At 43.9% G+C, this 20,200-nt stretch overlaps 2 protein-coding genes across 3 annotated transcripts; one reads left to right on the top strand and one right to left on the bottom strand.

The window, feature by feature from the left end:
• Positions 1-305: 305 nt before the first annotated feature.
• On the top strand, positions 306-11,508 carry SYNC (syncoilin, intermediate filament protein). Its single transcript, XM_032227942.1, has 4 exons — positions 306-421; positions 3,918-4,882; positions 8,893-9,017; positions 9,688-11,508. The coding sequence occupies exons 2-4, from the start codon at positions 3,929-3,931 to the stop codon at positions 9,746-9,748; spliced, it is 1,140 nt and encodes a 379-aa protein (XP_032083833.1). The 5' UTR covers positions 306-421; positions 3,918-3,928; the 3' UTR covers positions 9,749-11,508.
• Positions 11,217-20,003, bottom strand: RBBP4 (RB binding protein 4, chromatin remodeling factor). 2 transcript variants are annotated; one of them, XM_032227940.1, is made up of 12 exons: positions 19,868-20,003; positions 18,545-18,692; positions 17,299-17,444; positions 16,680-16,853; positions 16,210-16,325; positions 15,958-16,118; positions 15,667-15,793; positions 15,375-15,452; positions 15,042-15,118; positions 14,901-14,958; positions 13,350-13,460; positions 11,217-12,151 (listed from the first exon to the last, which is right to left on the bottom strand). In XM_032227940.1, the coding sequence occupies exons 1-12, from the start codon at positions 19,881-19,883 to the stop codon at positions 12,086-12,088; spliced, it is 1,278 nt and encodes a 425-aa protein (XP_032083831.1). In that variant the 5' UTR covers positions 19,884-20,003; the 3' UTR covers positions 11,217-12,085. The 2 variants fall into 2 exon arrangements, with proteins under 2 accessions (XP_032083831.1, XP_032083830.1); XM_032227939.1 differs by lacking the exon at positions 19,868-20,003 and adding an exon at positions 19,590-19,697.
• Positions 20,004-20,200: the final 197 nt, after the last annotated feature.

Here is a 20,200-nt window from a genome sequence, read left to right as displayed (position 1 = left end):
GACTGAAGAGCCCTGTGTCTGGAATGCCCTTCAGCTGGGGGTTGGACTAGAGGGCCTCCAAGGTCCCTTCCACCTCTGTTATTCGACATGCCGCCCCCATCTCGCCTAGAGACCTTCTTCTAAGTCCTCTTGGCCTGTTATGCGAGACCCCTGCAGCTTTCCTGGGAAAGTCCAACTGGAAAAGATGCGACCAGATTCCGTCACGCGGTTCTCCTGCCAGCCCTGCGTTCCACGGGCCCCTCAGGCTCCCCGCCCAGGATCCCCCCAAGGGTGAGAAGCACCGCAGTCGCCCCCCCCGCCCGGCCCCGCCTCCCTCCCCAGGCTCCTCCCTCCGGCCGATGGGGGGCCGCGCGGCGGGCTTCGGGTTTCTGCTCCTGCTTATTAATAACGGCGGCTCCAGGCGCCAGTGCCGGAGCGGCAGGTGAGCAGCGGCTGGCGCGCGGGGCTCCGGGCGAGGGGCGGCGGGGGGCGCTAGGGCAGGGTCGAAGGGGCCGGGGACGCTGCAGGGGAGGAGAGGGGCAGGCGCGGCTGTTCGGAAAACTTGCGGCGGGAAAAGAAACTGCACGACTCCCGCCGCCCCTCCGAGCCCCGCGGGGAATCGGCCCCGCCGACCGGGAGCTACCAGGGGGCGTTTGGGCCAGCGGTGCAGCCGCCGGGGGCAGCGGGGGCTGCGGGCGCCTTCGGAGGTCGGGTGTGGCTCCCGAGAGGGGCCCTTCGCCTGCAAGCCCGCTCTGGAGCCCCGAGGGCGGGCTGGCCGAGGGGGGAAGCGGCCTTATTTGGGAAAAGGGGCCGATTCGCCTGCCGCTCCCCCGCCTCGGCGGAGGCTCGCGGGGCTCGGCCCCTCCGCCAGGCCAGGGCCTCGGCCGGCCGCGCGTGGAAGTCAGCTGCCCGCTCGCTCTCCCGAGGGAGTGGAAGGCCAGGCGGCCCTTGTGCGGCCACCTGTTGCCGGGGCCCCTCCTCTCCTGCTCGCCTCTTTCCTCCCCGGCTCGTCTGGGCGGCCGCTGCGGGGAGGGGGGCGCCTCGTCCGGCCGCTGGCGGGCTCGGCACCTGCTCGGCCGTCCGCCCGGAGCAACCGGACTTCGGGCTCCGTCCCCAGCACCGCCCGGGGAATCTCCGGTCCCGAGAGACTTTTGCCGTGGCCGCCGTCATATGGAGTTTCGCCGCCGCCTTGCTGATTCACGCGGGCGCAGCCTCCTCGCCCGAGAAAGCAGTGGCGCTTCAGTCATTAGTCAGTTCCCAGCAGCGGCGGCGGAGGCTGCTCTCAAGCCCGACTAAACTGCTCAGATTTGTCGGTGCCATAAAATCCTTGCTAGAATTTAATCGCCCGTTTCATGGCTAAATGTTTGATTTGTGCCTTTCATACCTCCGTACTTGTTACTTTGCGGGGTGGCCTCCCATATGCAGCTCCTGCCTTCCCTGCTCACAGGTTCCTCCTCCCGACTCACTTTTCAACTCCTTTCCCGTCCTTAGTGGAATTTTCTGGTTTGCCGATAATCCCCAGCCTCCCCTCCGAACCAGAAACTCCAATGCACCAGGTGGATTTGGAGCTGGCAAAAAAAAAGGTTTGGCTTCCTGATGTCTCCTGAGAAGGGAGCCGAAGAGTTTCTGTCGGGCATGAATTACGGTCAAGTTGAGGTGTGAGAGAAACGATGGAAGAGGAAGAAAATGAAGGCAAAATGGGAAGAAGAAAAACAATACTGTAGTTTTCTCTATTTTGGTTTAATCCTACTATGGGCTAAGGGAGGATTAGAAGAATAGGGAAAGAAATGCAAACAGTTTGAGAGGTAGAAGTTGGAAAAACCCACACATAAATTGGAGGATGCTTAAATATTTGGAATTACATAACACTGACTCAGGTTTCCCAAATCTGGCACTGTCCAGATACACTGAGATTAAAATTTGCTGGATTCCTAGCCAGCAATGCTAAATAAATCACGTAACATCTTAGAACCACTAATGGGTTGGATCAATATTTAGCTTGAAAATGTTGCCAAGGTAAGGAGAACATATACATTTATGTCTCGGGCACCAAAATACTTTCAGTCGTGCTAATTATCTCGCTCTTCTGCTCAGACCACAGTCCTTCCATGCAAGATGGGTTGGGTGACCACACAAACATTTGAAGCAACCGGCAATATTTTTCCACATAAAGACTCCAACCTCAAAACAGCTGCCAATGTTTATTGACAGAAGAGAAACTGCCGATTCCTCAAACCAAAGAGATCTCACCTATCATAACAGGGTTAGGAATCCCAGCAGTGGATGCCACGCAGCTAATCAAAACTCAACACTTGCAAAAAGTAAAAGATGTTTATCTGAATAAAAACTTAGGACAATAGCTGCATCATTGCATGAGGCTTAATTTGCCACCTGTGCGCATTGGCAGCCATTGAGCTGAGCAAAGCAATAGACGGGCATGAGCAGCAGAATTAAAACTGTCAAAAATAGTAATGTAAGATCTGTATATGACCCTCCACCCCCACCCTGTTCACTTCACTAGTCTTGGATCTCCTGGGATTTGGCTGGGGGAATGAGGCTTGTGGTCTAGATCTGTTTCTAAAGTCCTTGCTTCCTTGACGACCTTCAGCAAGAATTCCTTAGCCCAAAGAAATCTCTTATTTCCTCTCTTCCCAAAGACCCCTCGCTGGGAGAGGACTTTAGAAGGGTAGAATATTTACAATATCTGCTAATTTAAAGATTCATAGACCAGATATTATATTAATGCACAACCACTGTATTCTAGGGAAAAATCAATACAGAGTTAGTCCGTGGTTTACAAACCCAATTGGGACTAGAAATTCTGTTGCTAAGCAAGGTGGTTGTTAAGTGGGTCATACCTGATGTTATGACTTTTTTGCCATGCATGTTAAGCAAATCACCTCAGTTAAGTGAATCATGGTCATTAAGCAAATCTGACTTCCCCCATTGACTTTGCTTGTTGGAAGTGATCACATTACACCCCCCCCCCCCCCGGGATACTGCAACCATTGTAAATACATGGCTGGTTGCTGAGTGCTGAAGTTGATGCTGCAATGGTTGTAGGTGTGAGGATCGGTTGTACGTTACTTTTTTCAGCGCTGTCATAATTTCATGTGATTGCTAAATGAATGGTTATAAGTTGAAAGTTACCTGTCCATATTCTCTGCCCTTTCTATATTAGTCTCCAGTGAGACTGACTTGTAATAACCCACAGGCACCTGCTGGTGAAGAATGCAACACAGAGAGAGTTTGGAAAAGAAAATTCTTCTAAACCCATGTGCTACCTAAAAAAAGGGAAACGAGTGGCATATAAGTTGACAAAATATGGGCAAATAAAGGTCACACGCTTGTGTTTGTGTGGCAGGTACTCATGGGGTTGGGATGTTTTTATACTTTCCCCCAACTAACTTGTCAGAAAGTATTTAAGAAATTCTGTCTGCTCCAGTCTCTCCTCTGCATTACACCTTTACCAGAAACTGAAAAGTTAATCATTTTGCTGAGAACGTTCCCTGTTCCAGGATGACAACATATGGAGGCTGTACAGATGATGGCCTAGAGCAGACTTGGCCAAATAATATAATGGCTGTTTCGAGTTTTGTGAGGAAGGGATCAGGAAAGGGCCCTGGGATGCAAGACCAGCCTCTTGCCAATTACTCAGAAAAAGGATTTTATTTTAAAGCGCTGTAAATCAAAACAGAACTGCTGGGCAATAAAGCTTTTAAAATATTTTAACAGCAGAAATGCCATGCCACTGTGATTCCTTTTCAAATTCTCCTTTCTTAAATAATGCCCTCAAAAGTCTTTCTATGACTTTTTGATTTAATGTCTTTAAATCCCCACTTTCCTTCTCTATTTACAATACAAAGCTATGGCATCTGTGTAGTACAAAGATACCTCTCTTTCTCGAGATCTGATTCAGTTTCCTTTCTCTTTTCAAGACAAGAAAGAAATGGCAGATTTTGAACTTCCAGTGGAGCAGAATAGTGAAGAAACCTTGGAGCCAAATATTGCCGGTGTAGGAACTCTGCCAGAATTTAACCAAGAAAATGTCCCTGAGTTCTTCTACAGGGACCCCATTAGTGCTCAGTTCCAACAAAACCCAGAAATTACTGGGGCCTCACTGGGGCCTCAAGAGTCCATGACTTGCCAAGACTTGTCTACTGCTGAGAGCCAACATGTGGAGGTGGAAGATCTAGGAGACCGTTTCCAGCAATGCATTGAAGCAGTTGAACAACTAGAGGAGGAGAGGGACTGTCTCATTAAGGAACTCACTCTCTTACGCCAGCCGGCTCTCAAGGAACTCCAACGGGCCCACGAAGAGATTCTGGAAGCCTACAGGCTCCATGCCAAAGTAGAGCTGGAGAAGGATAACCTGTGGGATGAGGTTCGACAGGTGAAGCAGAAGCTATTTAGGGTGACGCGGGAATGCGTGGCCTGCCAGTATCAGCTGGAAACCAGGAGGTACGAAGTCACTCAGCACGTGGACTACCGAAAAGAACTGGAAAACAGAGTCAGCCAGCTCTCAGAAGAACTGTCCCAGTTGAGAGAGACTTGTGAGGAAGAGAAGGAACATTTTAGGCAGAGGCTGAAGACTCCACGGCATGAGAGGAGCAGCCGTCACCTCCAAGAGAGCCGGCGGCTTTCCATGGAATTTGAGAGTTTTGTACTGGAGAACCGTCAGTGCTTGGAGGAGCATTACGAACCGAAGCTGATGCGCCTCTTGGAAAGGAGAGAAGCCAGCCGCAAAGCCTTGCAAACGACACAGAGTGAAATCCACAGACTGAAGGAGACCCTGAGGCCTCTGCAGGGAGAAGTCAGCAAGTTGCTACTGCAAAACAGGAACCTGGAGGAACAGATTTTGCTGATAAAGCAAAAGCGCGATGAAGAGGTCCTGCAATACAAGGTAAACCTTATGGCTTCCACCCACCCTCTTTCAGTTAGCTGCTAGGCCATTTGATGCAGCACTCGCCTGGCAAGGTAGCTTGGCAGGGCAAAAGGAGTTTTGTTTGCAGGTTCAATCTAGCTACTTTATTGTAGCCTCAAGTCTCAAAGGCCTTCTGGGGGAGTGCCAGGCTGGCCTTCATGTGCTCACCTAGTGAGTCTAGATGTCCCATTTGAGTCTGCCCCCCCCCCCCCCCCCAGGTGGGATGCTTGCTTTGCAACATTTACAGGTTGGTTCTTGACTTGCAACCACAATTGGCACCAGTATTTCCATTGTTGAGCAAGGTGATTATTAAATTAGTTACACCCCATTTTATGAACTTTTTTGCCAGTTATTAAGAAAATCTGCAATCTTTTTTATGAATCACATCATCATTAAGCAAATCTGGCTTCTCCCATCAACTTTTCTTATCAGAAACCGGCAGGGAAGGTTGCAAATTGCGATCACATGATGCCGGGACACTGCAACTTTTATAAATACTTGCCAGTTGTCATGTACCCAAATTTTGATCATGTGACTGTAGGTCACTGTGATAATCGTGTGAGGTCCAGTCATAAACCACTTTTTTCAGTGCTGTTGTAACTTCAAACAACACATTGTTTTAAACCAAGGATTATCTGTATTGTAAGAGAAACTATGGTCCCATCTTTGACGCACAAATCAAAACCAAATATGACAGTCGTAATGGTGTAGCAAGTTATATGAAGCAAGCCAGAGAAAAGCTTATCATTTTCTATGCCACCTGCTTAGACATAACTCTGGGATTATCTTGACTAACAAACCTTAAACGTTTCTTATCTATACATGACTATCTAAAGAAATTATCCCATGCTTTCCTCAAAGGCACTGTAAGCTTACATTCAGTTTACAAAGGAACTATAATCATGTTGGTCCATGAGAAAATAATCTGCAATTCATGATGGAGCTGCCTCTTTATTAGGCTGAGGAAGTTATTTTAAACGGGGGTGGTGGTGGTGGTGTAGAAGCACAACTCCCTGCCATCCATCAAGCTCGGTTTCCTCACAGCTCGGCTGGGCTGGGGCTGTGTGCGGTTCAGTAGCAGAGGCAGGGAGACAAGTTCTTTCCAGAGACGGACTGTCTTATATGCAGTATGTTTGGTGGCAGACCACAACGCTATGTAGGGGGCAGGTGTTGTGGAACAATGGAACTTCCGAATACATTCATTTTTGACGTCTTTTTCTGCTTAGAGCAGCTTTTCGAATCTGGCACGGCTTGCTGATCATAGGGAATGTAACTCCAACAGAGTCAAAATTCCAACAGGGGTCTCCTTTTCTGAGGAAACTTTATTCCTCTTCTTCAATTATTCAAACTCTTTCTTCAAAAAGGAAAAACTAGCAGGTTTAGGAAAAGCTATTTACTTGTTCAGTGAGATTTTAAAACCATGTGATCTGACTCCTCTCTGGAGAGTAGATAAATAATGGCCTATTTTTGTGGCCACAAAAGCACATTTTGCTTTCTATGAATAGGACTGATCTGTAACATCTTCAGCCAGTGAGGACTTTGAAGGAACCCTGGATCTGGGGGACATCAGGATAATAAAGAGTTTTGAGATGGACCAGATTCAACATTTCTTTTCAGGAACAGACTACAACTAACAAGCCACATGTGCACCTGAAAGAGCCCCAAGGGCTGTCAAGCCAACGCCCTCAATACAGGCGGTCCTTACTGCCATTTAATGACCGAAATTATGACACTGAAAAAAAACAATGACCAGTCCTTGCCCTGACAACTATTTCAGTCTTACCAGTCATCTGATCAAAATTCAGTCCCTTGGCAACCTGTATGTATTTGTGATGGTTGCGGTGCATCCCATGCAATCCGCCTTTTGCTACTTCCCAGCCAGCAAAGTCTGACAAGCAAAGTCATTGGGGGAAGCTGAACCAATAACAAAGTTTGTAAAATCAGGTGCAATTCAGTTAACAATTGCCTTGCTTAACAACGAAAGCCCATCTCCAATTGTCATCCTGCCAAGAATTATCTGTATCAAGAAACATCAGCATAAAATGATTATAGTGTTTCGTTAGTAACGTATCTTTAAAGCAGTTTAATATCTTTTATGTGCAAAAAATAATTAGAATGAACAAAATCATTTAATCTCATGATGGTAAAACTTTTAAAGCAAATAGTGAATCGCATCAATTCTACAAGCAGACTTGTAATTAAGGTATTGGCAAAATTATTTCACCATTTATGTAATTACTCACACTTTTAAAAACTTTTAAAGTTTTCGTATTATTGTATAAACCAGGGCTCCTCAGAGCTGGCTGGAGAATTCTGGTAGTTGAAGTCCACAAGTCTTAAAATTGCCAAGTTTGAAGACCTCTGGTATAAACTTTGATTTGGGCTTATATAATCCTTGCTCACAGCTACATTTGTTTTCATGCATTTTCAAAACAAAAAATAGAACATCTGAGAGCTAGCGCTGTGAATGCCTTTTGGGGTTAGGGCTTCTTACTATGGAGCCTGTTTGGCAGCCATTTTATTTTCAGATTACTGTGGTCGTTTTGTGCATTTTTTAAACTTTTGACAGCTGCTCAGACTGATTGATCAATTTAAAACCAAATGTTAATTTAAATGAGACAAAGAGGCAATTCTCATTTAGCATGCTGCCTTTTTTAATGAGCACATGAGATTATGCAGTTAATTTTACAACCAGACCTCATATTTATGCCTTTAACAGGTCTGTAAAGCAAAGATTGTGAGGAGTCACAGTTCCATTTATTGACCATTTTAATGACCGAGTTGTCAGTCCCAGTTGTGGTTTACCCAACAAGGAACACCTATAATTTATTCAAATTATTATAAGGTTATAGATTCCATGAAGGATGTGGCATGTGATTTGGCTGACTAAAAAGGCATGTACTGTAAATCTCCTGTGTCAGGGTTCCAAGTAACATCCCCAACCAAGTAAGACTCCGTGGCAGGCACATCTGGGAAAACCCGAAGGAAAGTCAGTCTCTTCCCCTGCACCCACATGTCCATCACAAGGTCCAGTCAGGTCACCATCCTAACTGGAGTTGCTTCCCAGTCATGCCTCTCCAGGTGCAGGCTGAACATCCTTGCCTCCCAGTGAAAGAATGTTGTTATAGCTATACATCTCACCTCCCTCCCAGTTCCCACAGCATGCCCCTCCACCGAGTGTGGCAGCCCTGAAGATCCAAAGAAAAGGATGGCCTCCAGGACTGGCATTGTGGGTTTGCAAGTGTCCATTCCAGTTCACTTGTCCATCGCCCAAGTTCACACCCAAGGGGCTGCTCCTTAATATTGCAAAGCCCATCTTGACTGCAACATAAGGTCACCATGAAGAATTTAAAGCTTTCTTTTTAAAAAGATAATTTACATACCAGTATAGTCCTCAGCTTGCCATTTGTTTAGCGATGCTTCCAAATCAAAGGCACTGAAAAAGTTCTCAGGCCTCACACAACCTATGCAGCATCAGAATTTGGGGGCTTGGCAACTGGTATGTATTTATGGTTGCAGTGTGCTGCATTTATGATTGTCCCAGCTGAATTCTGACAAACAAGTGTGAAGTTCCCAGAAGATGACCTAATTAATTTACGAGCCTCCAGACAAAGTTCAAAATAAATCCAATCATTTATTAGGATTGACATTCTGGTGTGGACTCCTGTGGAGCTGAAACTGCTTTCACTTAATTGCGTTTGCACTTTACCCCCTGTATCTCCTCCCTTCTGTCCTGCGTCATAATTCATATTCTCCAACTAGGCTGTAGACATGAGATTGACTCCGGCCGAAAGCATGCATGGAATTTTCCCTTCCATGCCAGCCTGATAATAGTCATGGCAATGCTTTAGAAGTTGACACAAAGCTTGATTTGCTTAACAGCATGATTCATTTAACAACTCTGGCAAAATATGTTGCCAAATTTTGCCTAGCAACACAATCCCAGCTCTGGTTGTAAATTGAGGATTACCTGTCTTTTTTGCTCACAGGAGCAAGTGGAGGAGATGGAAAACAGAATGAGGGAACTGAAGACTGGAGTTCAACTTCAGCAACGAAAGAACCAAGAATTGGAAGAACTGAAAGCCAGTTTACATCAAGAACTGTCCATTTACAAGTAGGTTTCACTTCTTTGATCCGTATCCACGTAAAAGCAAATTAAGGGTTTGAAAATAACACTTTTGAGCCAGGAATCTTGATTTCCTATTTTTTCTACCTTCGTAGTACCTTTGTAGCTTACTTCCTTGGCCTTTGTGCTAGGAGTGTAGCCTAATAGCCACTCTTACTATACCAACAGTATAAACCATGGCGGCATAATTAGCATATAATCTAAATATATTGTGTACAGACAGGATTTTTGATACAATATTCAAATTATAACAAATAGCAATAGCACTTAGACTTATATACTGCTTCAGTGCTTTATAGCCCTCTCTTAAGCGGTTTACAGAGTCAGCATATTGCCCCCAACAATCTGGGTCCTTATTTTACCCAGCTTGGAAGGATGGAAGAGTCAACCTCGAGCCTGGTGAGATTCAATCTGCCAAATTGCTGGCCGCCGGTGATCAGAAGTAGGCTGCAGTACTAACCATTGCATCGATAGATAAAAATATCTTGCTTTGATATAAAAATGGTTATATAACTTTTCTACTGTCAAGTTTTCTTCTATGTAGGATCTACAAGAGTTTATGTGCAAAGCACCTCTAGAGCAAATGTTATTTTGCAATATATTGTCTTTTGTAACATAGAACTGATGCAACTGTGTAACCAATTCTCAATTCTCACAGAGGCTGCTTAGAAATGTACGGGCAACTCTGCAAATCGGAAGTGAAGGAAGATGAAGACTGAATCCTATGCAGAGCCATCTTTCCCTCTGCTTACCAATATGGACTCCATCCAACTAATACCGGTAGCAACCAATAAGCAAGATTTCTAGAATGAGTGTGCATTTTTACTGTCAAAAAGGATGATTTTTGAGATGTGGCCATTATGACAGATTTGATGTTAACAGACTAGATAAGCATTATCAACAACTGTAAAAAAATACTCACATGACATGTCAAAAACTTTGTGTCAATATTTAACTTTCTGTATAAAACTTGCTTATGAATAGTGAAGGAAACTTCATATAAGAACTGCTTTCCTATAGGGGTTTTTCAATCTATGACATTCGATCAGCAACCATTCCAATGGTGTCAACCATTATGACACCACCTGAATGGTAGTTATGACCAGTCATTGGACTGCTGGCTGTCCCAGCAGCCCCACAATCACAGGATTGCAACTTGGGTGATTGGCAAACTATGTGCACTTACAACCAATTGCTAAGGACACCATGATCACCATTTGCAACCAACCTTGTACACTTCTCCAGAAAAGTCAACAAGGAGGCTAGCAGGAAAAGTTTATTTAAGACAAATTTATATGGACGCCCACCCACTCAGTGATTCTGAGGAGCATAAAAAAAATAAAAACCAAAATCATAAGTTTTAAGACTCTCCAACTCACAGGGCACCTCTCACACACCCTCACTGTGCCCCCTCATCCCCAGCCCACAGTGGGTCACCTGCCTGCAAGCCTGGGACTGGCAACTTCCCCCAGATTTTGATTGTAGGAAGCTGGCAGGAAATTGTCTGCCCTAACACCAGGTGACAGCAACCAGGACTGCAGGAATTGCTGCTGCTAAGTGGTGTGGAACAGAACTACTAAGAACAGAACTGTTGCAAAAAAGCTGCATAAGCACAACCAAGCAGCTTCCAACATTAGGACCATCTTGATTTAGTCAGTAACACATAATTACTCAATTTTTATTCCCAATGGCTAAGAACAATTAACTTCAGCTATGTGAATAGTCACTTAGCAACCATTCAGTTACATGACTCCCCCCCCCCAAAAAAAAAGCTACTTACCTTTTTCTTCCCCTGAACCCACACCCTGCATCCCAGCACCACACACTCATTTTGGGTGCTTTGCAACCAGGCTCACCTTTATAATTGTTTGCAGCATCCACAGTCACATGAAAATAATTTGTGACACTTTTTATTTCTGGCAGAAAATACACATTGGGGAAAATAGATTTGTTTAATGTCCATGGAATTCACTTAATAACCACAAAAATTTCCAAAAAAATGGGTCCAATCACGTGATGCCTCAATTTGTGACCAGAATGATTTAGGGTTGTAGTTCCAGGCTCAATTATGATAGTAACTCAAGGAGTATCTCTAGCTCCTAAGAAACCTAAAAGACAAACTTTTCAATAATATATAATTTGGTAAAAAATCTATGCATGTTCAAATGAAGAAAAAAAGACGTCACATTTTACATTAAAAAATGAATTTATTTAACTTGAAGTTTTTTACAGGGTTCATGAAGTTACACTGGCTGCTGGTGAAACAGTTAAATCCACACAGCAAATATTCAGAGGCAAACTGAACTAGTTTCATCATTCTGTATTATGTATATCTGCTACCAGTGTTCAATTCCAGAAAGCTGGGCATGAGGTCTGCGATCTATCACTCAGCTGAGACACCTTTTACAACTTGGTCTCCCAAGTTAAAACATAAAAACAATTAACAAGAAATGAAAGATAAAACACATTTCAAGAAAGATACAGAGACAGCTAAGCAATGTGCAGATATATAGGCTATCACCATATTACATTCTTATCCTAACATCCTAAGATGCCTTATTGGAAAATGATAGACGGAACAAGATGCTACAGAGAAACCTAGGAAGAAAGTCTCACTGACAGCAGCTAGAGGTAAGAATGAGAATTGATGAGCCTGCATTGGATTTACCTACGGCAAGAACTTGATGAGTAGAGAACAAAAGTAACCCCAATTCTTTTATTGGAGGGCACCAAAAGTATTTATAAGAGAATCCCCTCTGCAACTTGTACTGCAACAGTTTGAGCATACCTTGTATTGTTGTTTAAAAATCAGAGATTAATCTTATAGTTGTGGCAACAGATATTCACACTAGCATAACTGACAAATTCTTTAGAAATGGTCAAAAAAGGTGAATCTGTCAACATTCAACAGCAACCTTTTACATTCTCAGATGAACAGCATTCATAAATGAGCTGTTGAATGCAGTGTGATTTCTTTCTTGCAAATATTGTCAATTTTAGGATAGTTAGAAAAGGCAGGAAGAGGGCAGTAAAGAGAAATAAAAGGGGCCACGTGTCTAGGATCCTTGTCCTTCTGGATCCACACTTCCTTCAGGATCTTCATCATTATATATGTTCTCAGCCTAAAATAGGAGATGAATAGAGAAAGGGAAATATTGACTTGGTAGGCAAAGCAGACCAATTCTGAAGGCAGTTGTTAACCATTCCAACTGAAGAAAACAGATGCAATGGTGTCCTTGGTGCTCTGAGCCTGGTGGTTTGTCTGCAGACTTTCATTATAATTCACCTTGTTTACCCAACAAGGTAACATCAATGTGAATTGCAAGGAAACATCTGCAAGGAAGCCACCAAGCTCAGGAAACTCAAAGAACTCCACAATTCTTAATTGTGTCAGTGATAGGTAACATTAAGCAGCTTAAATGTGCAACACAGTTTATGTATCTATTATAAGGATTCTATTCTTTCCACAAATACCAGTGATAAATTCCTTTGATTAGCATAAGGCAGGGGTGACAAACTCATTGTCATGGCAGTGTCACGTGACATATTGGGACTCCCCCCCACTTCACTAAACCAGATGTGGTCATGGCCAGCGTGTGATGCATCCGGCCCATGGGCCAGGAATTTGATAGCCCTGGCATAAGGCAACTTAACAAGCATATCCTAGAAGTGTGCCAAAAGTGGGGGGAAATGCAGGGGAGTCGTGCGCAGGCATGCTACCCATGTGCGTGCTTTTCCTCTCTGCGTGCAAGACCAGTGCTCCCCCCTCTGCATTTTTTCATATTTTTTTGCCCTCCCCAGGCATTTCAGAGGCTTCCTAGGAGCTTGGGGAGGGTGAAAATAGCTCCCCCGCCCTCCTAGAGGCTCTCCGGAGCTTCCCTGAAGCCTCGGGAGCACGAAAAACCGGCCCTACAGGCAAATCGGAAGTTCAGGAATGGACTTCTGGTTTGGCCATAGGGCTGTTTTTTGCCTTCCGGAGCCTTTAGGGAAGCCTCTGGAGGGCAAAAAATGGCCTCAAAAGAAGGCCAAAGTCAGCTAGTCAGCGCGCTAGAGCTGACAGGGCAACGCCTTGTGTGCCCTAACAAATGGCTCCGTATGCCACCAGTGGCACGCGTGCCATAGGTTTGCCATCACAGCCCTAGAATGTCACATTCTTTATATAGACATTACCATAATATTTCCAATATTGCCATAAAATTCTGTGGTCAACATTGTTCATGCAAGGAATGATTAAAAGTTTGCAAACTAACAAAAGTAATGGAACAGTCATCTAAAATTTGCACTTTGGCTTAGCCTTGAAATAATCCGTCAAATACGTACCATTTGCCACACTTGCATTATATTGTCTTCTGATACAGAACAAATTACCCAGGGTTCATTGGGATTCCAGGAGAAGTCAGATATCTTTGCAGTGTGACCCCCGTGAATGAACTAATATCAGAATCAAGAGAAAGTGACGTAAATACACAATAGCAATGGTGCATACTATCAGAAATAGGCTTCATAAAATCCAAGAGACTTGGCCATATAAAATGTATTGATCTTTAATACTTCTATAGGGTACATGAGCAAGCATCATTCAACCATACACTTCACTTTATTTTATTACCTCTTTTACTGTAGAGTAGATTTGGAAAGCACATTTCAGGACAAAAAAGATCATAACAGAAGGTGGCAAAAGGTTGTTCTGTCAGACCGACTGTAATTTTGGGATAAAAGATGGAGAGGGGAATAATTTCAAACAGGAAAATGTAGCAGAGATAGTACTGTAGTAAGATTAAAGTAGGAAGGATCCTCTCTTGAGCGTGGATTGTTTTCTTGCAGATGTTTCATTACCCAACTAGGTAATCAGTGCTAGTAAGGAGTGGGGTTTGCTTTCAGTTTATATTCTAGTGGCTTATCCTCTGAATATTGGTAGAGGTGATTTTAGAGGGTCTTTGGTTGGGCTATTTATTGTTGGCTTGTTTGACAGTTCCATGACTGGGTTTATTGTTGATCTGACGTTAAACCTGCAGTAAATCTATGCTCATCAGGATGCTGATTGTTGGTGGGGAGATGTTTTGATCTTTTTGTTCCCTTTTTGCCTCGTTGACTCTCTCTTTTGCACAGAATGTAGATATTGTTTATGTCTATTGATGGCTAGTTTGTCAGAGTGCCAAGCTTCTAGAAATTCCCTAGCATTCTTGGATTTGGCTTGGTGTAGGTCAGTTTCCAAATTGAAAGTATGGTTAATTGTGAAATTAAAGAGTTTTCACATCTTCTGACTGCTGGTTGGTGTTTATGGATACATTCTGCCAGTCTTCTGTTTGTCCTACATAGTGGCTATTGTAGTCATTACACTGTATGTTATAGATGGCTCCTGTTTTTTCTTCTGGGGCTGCAGGATCTTTTGGTTTTCTTAGGATATTTTGAAAGGCTTTAATTGGCTACGCTGATTCCATCTGGTTGTAGTAATCTGTTCTCTGTAGAGTTGTAGTAGTCTGTTTGTAGTAATCTGTTCTAGATATATATTAGTCAGGGGTGGGATTCTACCAGTTCAGACCAGTTCAGGTGAACCGGTAGTTCTAACGATCAGCTGGGAGCGAATCGGTTCGGTCCAACAATCAGGTGGGCCCGCCTGCCTACCCCTGCACTATACGGACCTATATCTTCTCACCTGATTCGCACAGCAGAGTGGATTGCCATGCCTCAGCTGTGCTACTCCCCAGCAGTAACGCGGAAGGTAAGCATTCTTAAAACTCTGCACGAGAAGCGCGTGATCACCGAACCAGTTGTTAAACCAGCAGAATTCCACCATTGTTAGTGTTATTCTTTTTAGGGTTTGGGGTGATTGTGCTGTATTGGGTTGAGTGGATTAAAGTACCCACTTACCAGCAATTCAGGTGGACCATCTTCTGCATCCTCGGGAGATTGCTCTTCTCCAATTTTACTAGAAAAGAAGCAGCTGCATTATATAAAAACCATTCCTGATAAAAATTTATACACACATCATTAGACTAATTTGATGCTCACCTCAAATCCCAGACATTTAGTCGGCGATCAGTACCACTGGAGGCCAAAATAGTTTCATTATGTGGTGACCACTGAACCTGTGGAGTAAGATGATGCAAAACATATTGTTGTAGTACAGGTAATCCCCACTTAATGACAACTTGGAACGATTAGGTATTTGGCCAAAAAAAGCTTAATGGCGAATGAACTATTGTGCCACTCCCCTTGAGCAAAAAAAAAATGCATTAACCAAATGTTTGCTTTAATTGTAGAACTTTTAAAAGATCTTCTTAAAAACAGCCAACTTGTCAAATGATTAAGAGCAAAGCATTCCATACCCATTATGTGAATTACCTGAAATATTTCATCTTTATGTGACTCAAAGGAATGCAGCTTTAGTTTCAAGTTTCTCAGATCCCACAATGCAACAGTCTGTCCAGGAAGATCAAAACAATTTGACAAATTAAAACATTTACCTTTTATTTCATATATAGCAGTCAACAGAGTGCAAATCATATGTTCAATACCGCTTCAATGCCCCCCCCCCAAAAAAACCCTATGTAATATGCTGATTTAAATAGAAAGACCCCTAAACTGAAACCATGAATTTAAAGGCAAAACACTACACATAATTCTAATTAGGTACCTTATCGGCTGATCCTGTAGCCAGGATGAACTCGCTGTAAGGATTGAAAGACAGGCAGTTCACTTCAGCAGTGTGAGCATCCACCGAATGGCTTGGTTTCGAAGTGTTGTTTGAACGGGTGTCCCAGCTTTAAAAAAGAACGAAAAGAAAATACAGTTGGAGAAACTGTTCTCACAGGGTAGTAATATATACATTGTTGGGTGATTAACAAAACCCTTTTCTCTTTGTAAATAATAATAATAATAATAAACCCGAAATTTAGTTTGAGATAAAGAATACTGCTTTGCTTACATCATGAGTTTTTGATCATCAGCAACAGATCCAAAAAGAGATTCATGGAGCAAATGCCAGGAAACATCCTCCACCACAGCTGTATGACCAGTGAAGATAGTTTTAGCATCCACCACTTTCCCTTCCTTTGGAACAGCACTTATGTCCCACAAGCAAATAGTCTTAAACAAGGAGAGAAAGTGTGTTTGGTTAGGATAATTTACCTGGCAATTAATACATGTAATGGGGATGTGCTAACACATAATTACTCACATGATCATCAGATGCACTAAGCAAATGTCCACTAAGATTTGGATTCCAAGACAGACCATAACCTTCTTTTTGATGCCCCCGAAGACGTAGATCTGGATTGCACTCCCCAGAAGGATCTACAAAGAAAGCAATGGCTGAGCAAAAGCACAAATATAATAAAATAACAACTTCTTCTCATTTTTTAAAACATTTAACACTAGGGAAATGCAAATAGCAAGCATATAACTATTGTGAAAAGTATTAATTTTGCTTCAGGTTGGAATTAAAGTAGAGAAAACTTGACTATCTAGTTGATCCACATAATTAAACAGTTACTCAAAATCCTTCCCTAGTAACCACTATCATGTGCTATTCCTACTTGCCTGAATGCATAAATGTTACTTTTCAAATAGCAATTATTTGGCATATTATAACTTTCTTAAGATTGTATTTCCAAACAGGAGATGAAAGACATGGAAATAGGCAAAAACCTGGTTTAGATGGATGTTTGGTATAATCAAATACAAGAACATCACTGGATGGAGTTTTTGTGGCAATAATGCAAGGATTCTGAGGCATGTAACGGGCTCTATTCACTTCTCCTTCATGGTTGATCTTTATTTCAATTTCAATTTTTCCACTAACAGATCCAAAGCCGCCAAATTCTGGAAATAAAGATAAGGTTTATAAACTCTACTTTATTGCTCATCGGAGGATATGAATTGAGAACAGAAATATAAAATATAAAAGCTAGTGCAATAATGCAATACAGCAGCCTAAAATACTATTGCTGATTACTAAACTGTGCTCAAGCAAATGTGACATTAAAAGCTTTCCATTGACTTATCTAAAAAAAAATCAAAATGCTGACATTTCATATTTATAGTGTTACAATATTTAATATTTTCTATCAGCTCATTATCAATGTTCATTATGAACCTAATTTGTACATAGCTGAATGATTTTAACCCTAACCCTAACCCATGTGTCAATAAAACCAAAACAAGAAATCAGGTACTGCCAAAAAGTACACACAAGATGCAATTACACAAGCCATGTTTTAAATAATAGGTCTAAACCCACAACTAAAAACTTATTTTTTTTTCTTACCTCCCTTTTCACTATCATAATGTGAGGCATCAAACTGGGCATCATCATTGGGGAGCTGAACACTGGCTATTACAAGGTGATTTTGCTCATCAGATGTATGTGTCCCAAGAACTAGCCGGTGAATACTGAAATCTTTGCCTTCGGGTCTGTAATGCCATTAAAAAATGAGACCGGGTTGAATTTAAAAGAAAAAAAGAAAAGCTAGACTGATTAAATAGGGTCAGTGAACACTACAAAGAAAAAGCATCCTTTGAGCAATTAATTCTTAAAGTAATAAGAATATTTTGCTAAGAAAAAAAAGCAAGAAAGAGCCAAGAGCTCTGGCTATTTCATACATTTTCAAAAACAAGGCAGGCTATTTATTTGGGGTGGGTGGGTGTAGGAGAAGAGACCAGCCAGATTTCTTCTGCTACACTGGGTAGAAAAAACAAAAAGGAATCTCTTGCAAAATTCTTTTGGGCCCAAGTACCATTCCACACAGGAAAGAGCTGTGTAACTGAATGCCATCTGATTCAGAGAAGGCCAAAAACGCATTATAAGAAAAGGTATGTGAGAAATAAATTCAAGCAACCTTGGTTCACCTTAGCATTAAGATGAATTAGAGAGGGGCTTTGATAGCTTCCTGTTACAACATTCTAATTATATAAAAGCCTGACCCAAGACTCCACATGATTCCTCTTTCTTGGCTATGCCTATCTTGAAGATTTGACCATTATTTTTCCAGGACTGAGGGTTTTTTTTTCTGCAACAGCTACATTTTAGATTGTTTTTGCCAAGCACACCTCATCCATAATGATTTAGCAAAACTTGTGGAACATGATTTATTCTGATTTAAAATAGGTTTTACTTTTTGTGCTCACCCCTATTTGCTATATGTTAATAAAGAGTTGCAAAAGAAAATTAAAAGTATGGTGAGGACTATTGTGCGCATTTAAGTCTTACCCTCAATATGCACATGTCCGAACTCAATTCCATTCTATAGAACTTAATGCACTGTGCATGAGTATCTGGTAAGGAGGACTAGAAAACTAAATGCATTTATAATTTTATGCGGAGGGAGGGAGGGAGCAAGCAGACTGCAAGAAACACATGCAGGCAAAGATTATTGGCACCTAGAGTTAATAAGAGCAAGGTCTTTTCAGTTAAATTAATGCTATAATGGGTATAGCTACTTTTCCAGCATATTTACAAAGTTTCACTTTGCTCAGTACTTATACATGTTAAACTGTAATTCTTAGAAAATTACCTGGTTACATCTGGAAGCCACTGAGCAGTCAAGCTGGGCCATTCTAAGGCATGTGTCATTACAAGGTCGTAAAGAAAGGGAGTATTCTTTTTCCATATTTTATATTCTTCATTGATCACTCGTTCCTCTACTGCATCATCAAAGGCAGCTAAAATATAACATCAATGCAATCCAATTAATTTTACAGTAGCATGAAAATAAATTATTAGTAAAGTTAATTATTCAGAATATGAGATAGAAGGGAAAAGGTACTTTTTATACATTGCAAAGTATTTATGTACACTCATAACCTTATCAGGAAATGCAAAAAATGTAGTAATTAAACATGCAAGCCTATACTAATGTATAGAGCTTACTATTGACTGGATAATTATCACCGAGACACATTTTTTTCCTGTGATTAGAAATTATTATCCACAATATCAATATTAAAGTTCGGCAGTCTCTTTCACAAGACAGAACACAATATAGGAGGGGGGTCAAATTGTCATTTTTCTTTAATGCTCCGAAAGAAAAGGCGATTCTGGCCTGCAGTACAACAAAGAGCTCCCTCCAGGCTAAGGCCTCCTCCTCCTCGGCTATCAAGCTGTGCTGCTTCCCAGTCCGCTTCGTCTCAAGGAAAGCAACCAAGGCGCGTGGAAGAGCCAGGCATGTTCACGGGGCTTCTCGCTGCCAGAGCATCCGAGGGGAGCTGACCGGGCTGCGCTGGGCCAACAACGGCAAGAAGCCTCCCCCCCACCCCGTCTCGTCCCCCTCCCCAGGAGCAACCGCCCAGAAAGGCCGAGGCGGAAAAAGGCCCAGAGGCCGGGGGGAAAAACGGCCTCGTTCCTTCCGCCCCCCCCCCCGGTCGGCGCCGGGGCAGCCATGACATCAGCGTTGCTTCCCCGGAAGGCGGAGACCCGACTGCCGCGGGGCTCGGACCGGCGTGGGGTTCAAGTGCCGGGGAAATTGTTGGGGGGGGAGCGCCAACCCCCCCCGCGAAATCGGGAGACCATCGGGGAGCCCACCACCCCCGCCCCGGGATTCCCCCCGGCCAGGCCCCTACCTGAGCCATCGGGCAGCCCGGCCCGCCTCATCCCGGCGAACTCGCAGCCGCCGCCGAGGGACCCAGAAGCGCGGACTTGCCGCCGCGGGGGAAGAGTCGGAGAGGGCGGGTCCAGCGCGCGCGGCGTACCCTATTGGGCGGCGTCGGGGATTCGGGGCGGGGCCAGGTGGACCGGCGCCAGGATTGGATGAAGGACTCCTCGTCAGGGCGGGAAGAGAGGGCGGGCGCGGGGCCTGTTCCGGCGGAGGCTTCCCCTCGGGAGAGCGCGGCTCGCCTACCTTCCTTATCCGCCATGATGGCGACTCGTCGAAACGGCGCGTGTGGCGTCGCGGCTCCCGGTTTCCGACGGCTGCCTGTCTGGGCACGCCTCTACCGTTTGGCGAGGCCGCCGCCGGTTCCTTTGCCCCCCCCTTTTGGCCGTCGCCACAGAACCGCAGCCGCGCGCGACGCGTTCGCGCCAACGGCAGCCAATCGCAGACCCTCACCGCCGCCGCCTCCTCCGCGAATCACGAGCGCGGGAATGGCGGGAGGGGGCGGGGCAGGCAAGGCCACACGCGCGCGCGAGCTCCCCCCTCCGCCGCCATTTTCCACCGAGGAGGGGCGGGAGGATT

Source organism: Thamnophis elegans, chromosome 12, assembly GCF_009769535.1.
Source record: "Thamnophis elegans isolate rThaEle1 chromosome 12, rThaEle1.pri, whole genome shotgun sequence".
In the NCBI taxonomy this organism is placed as follows: domain Eukaryota; kingdom Metazoa; phylum Chordata; class Lepidosauria; order Squamata; family Colubridae; genus Thamnophis; species Thamnophis elegans.
The sequence above is the reverse complement of the archived record's forward strand: the minus strand, read 5'-3'. Positions and strand labels throughout refer to the sequence as shown.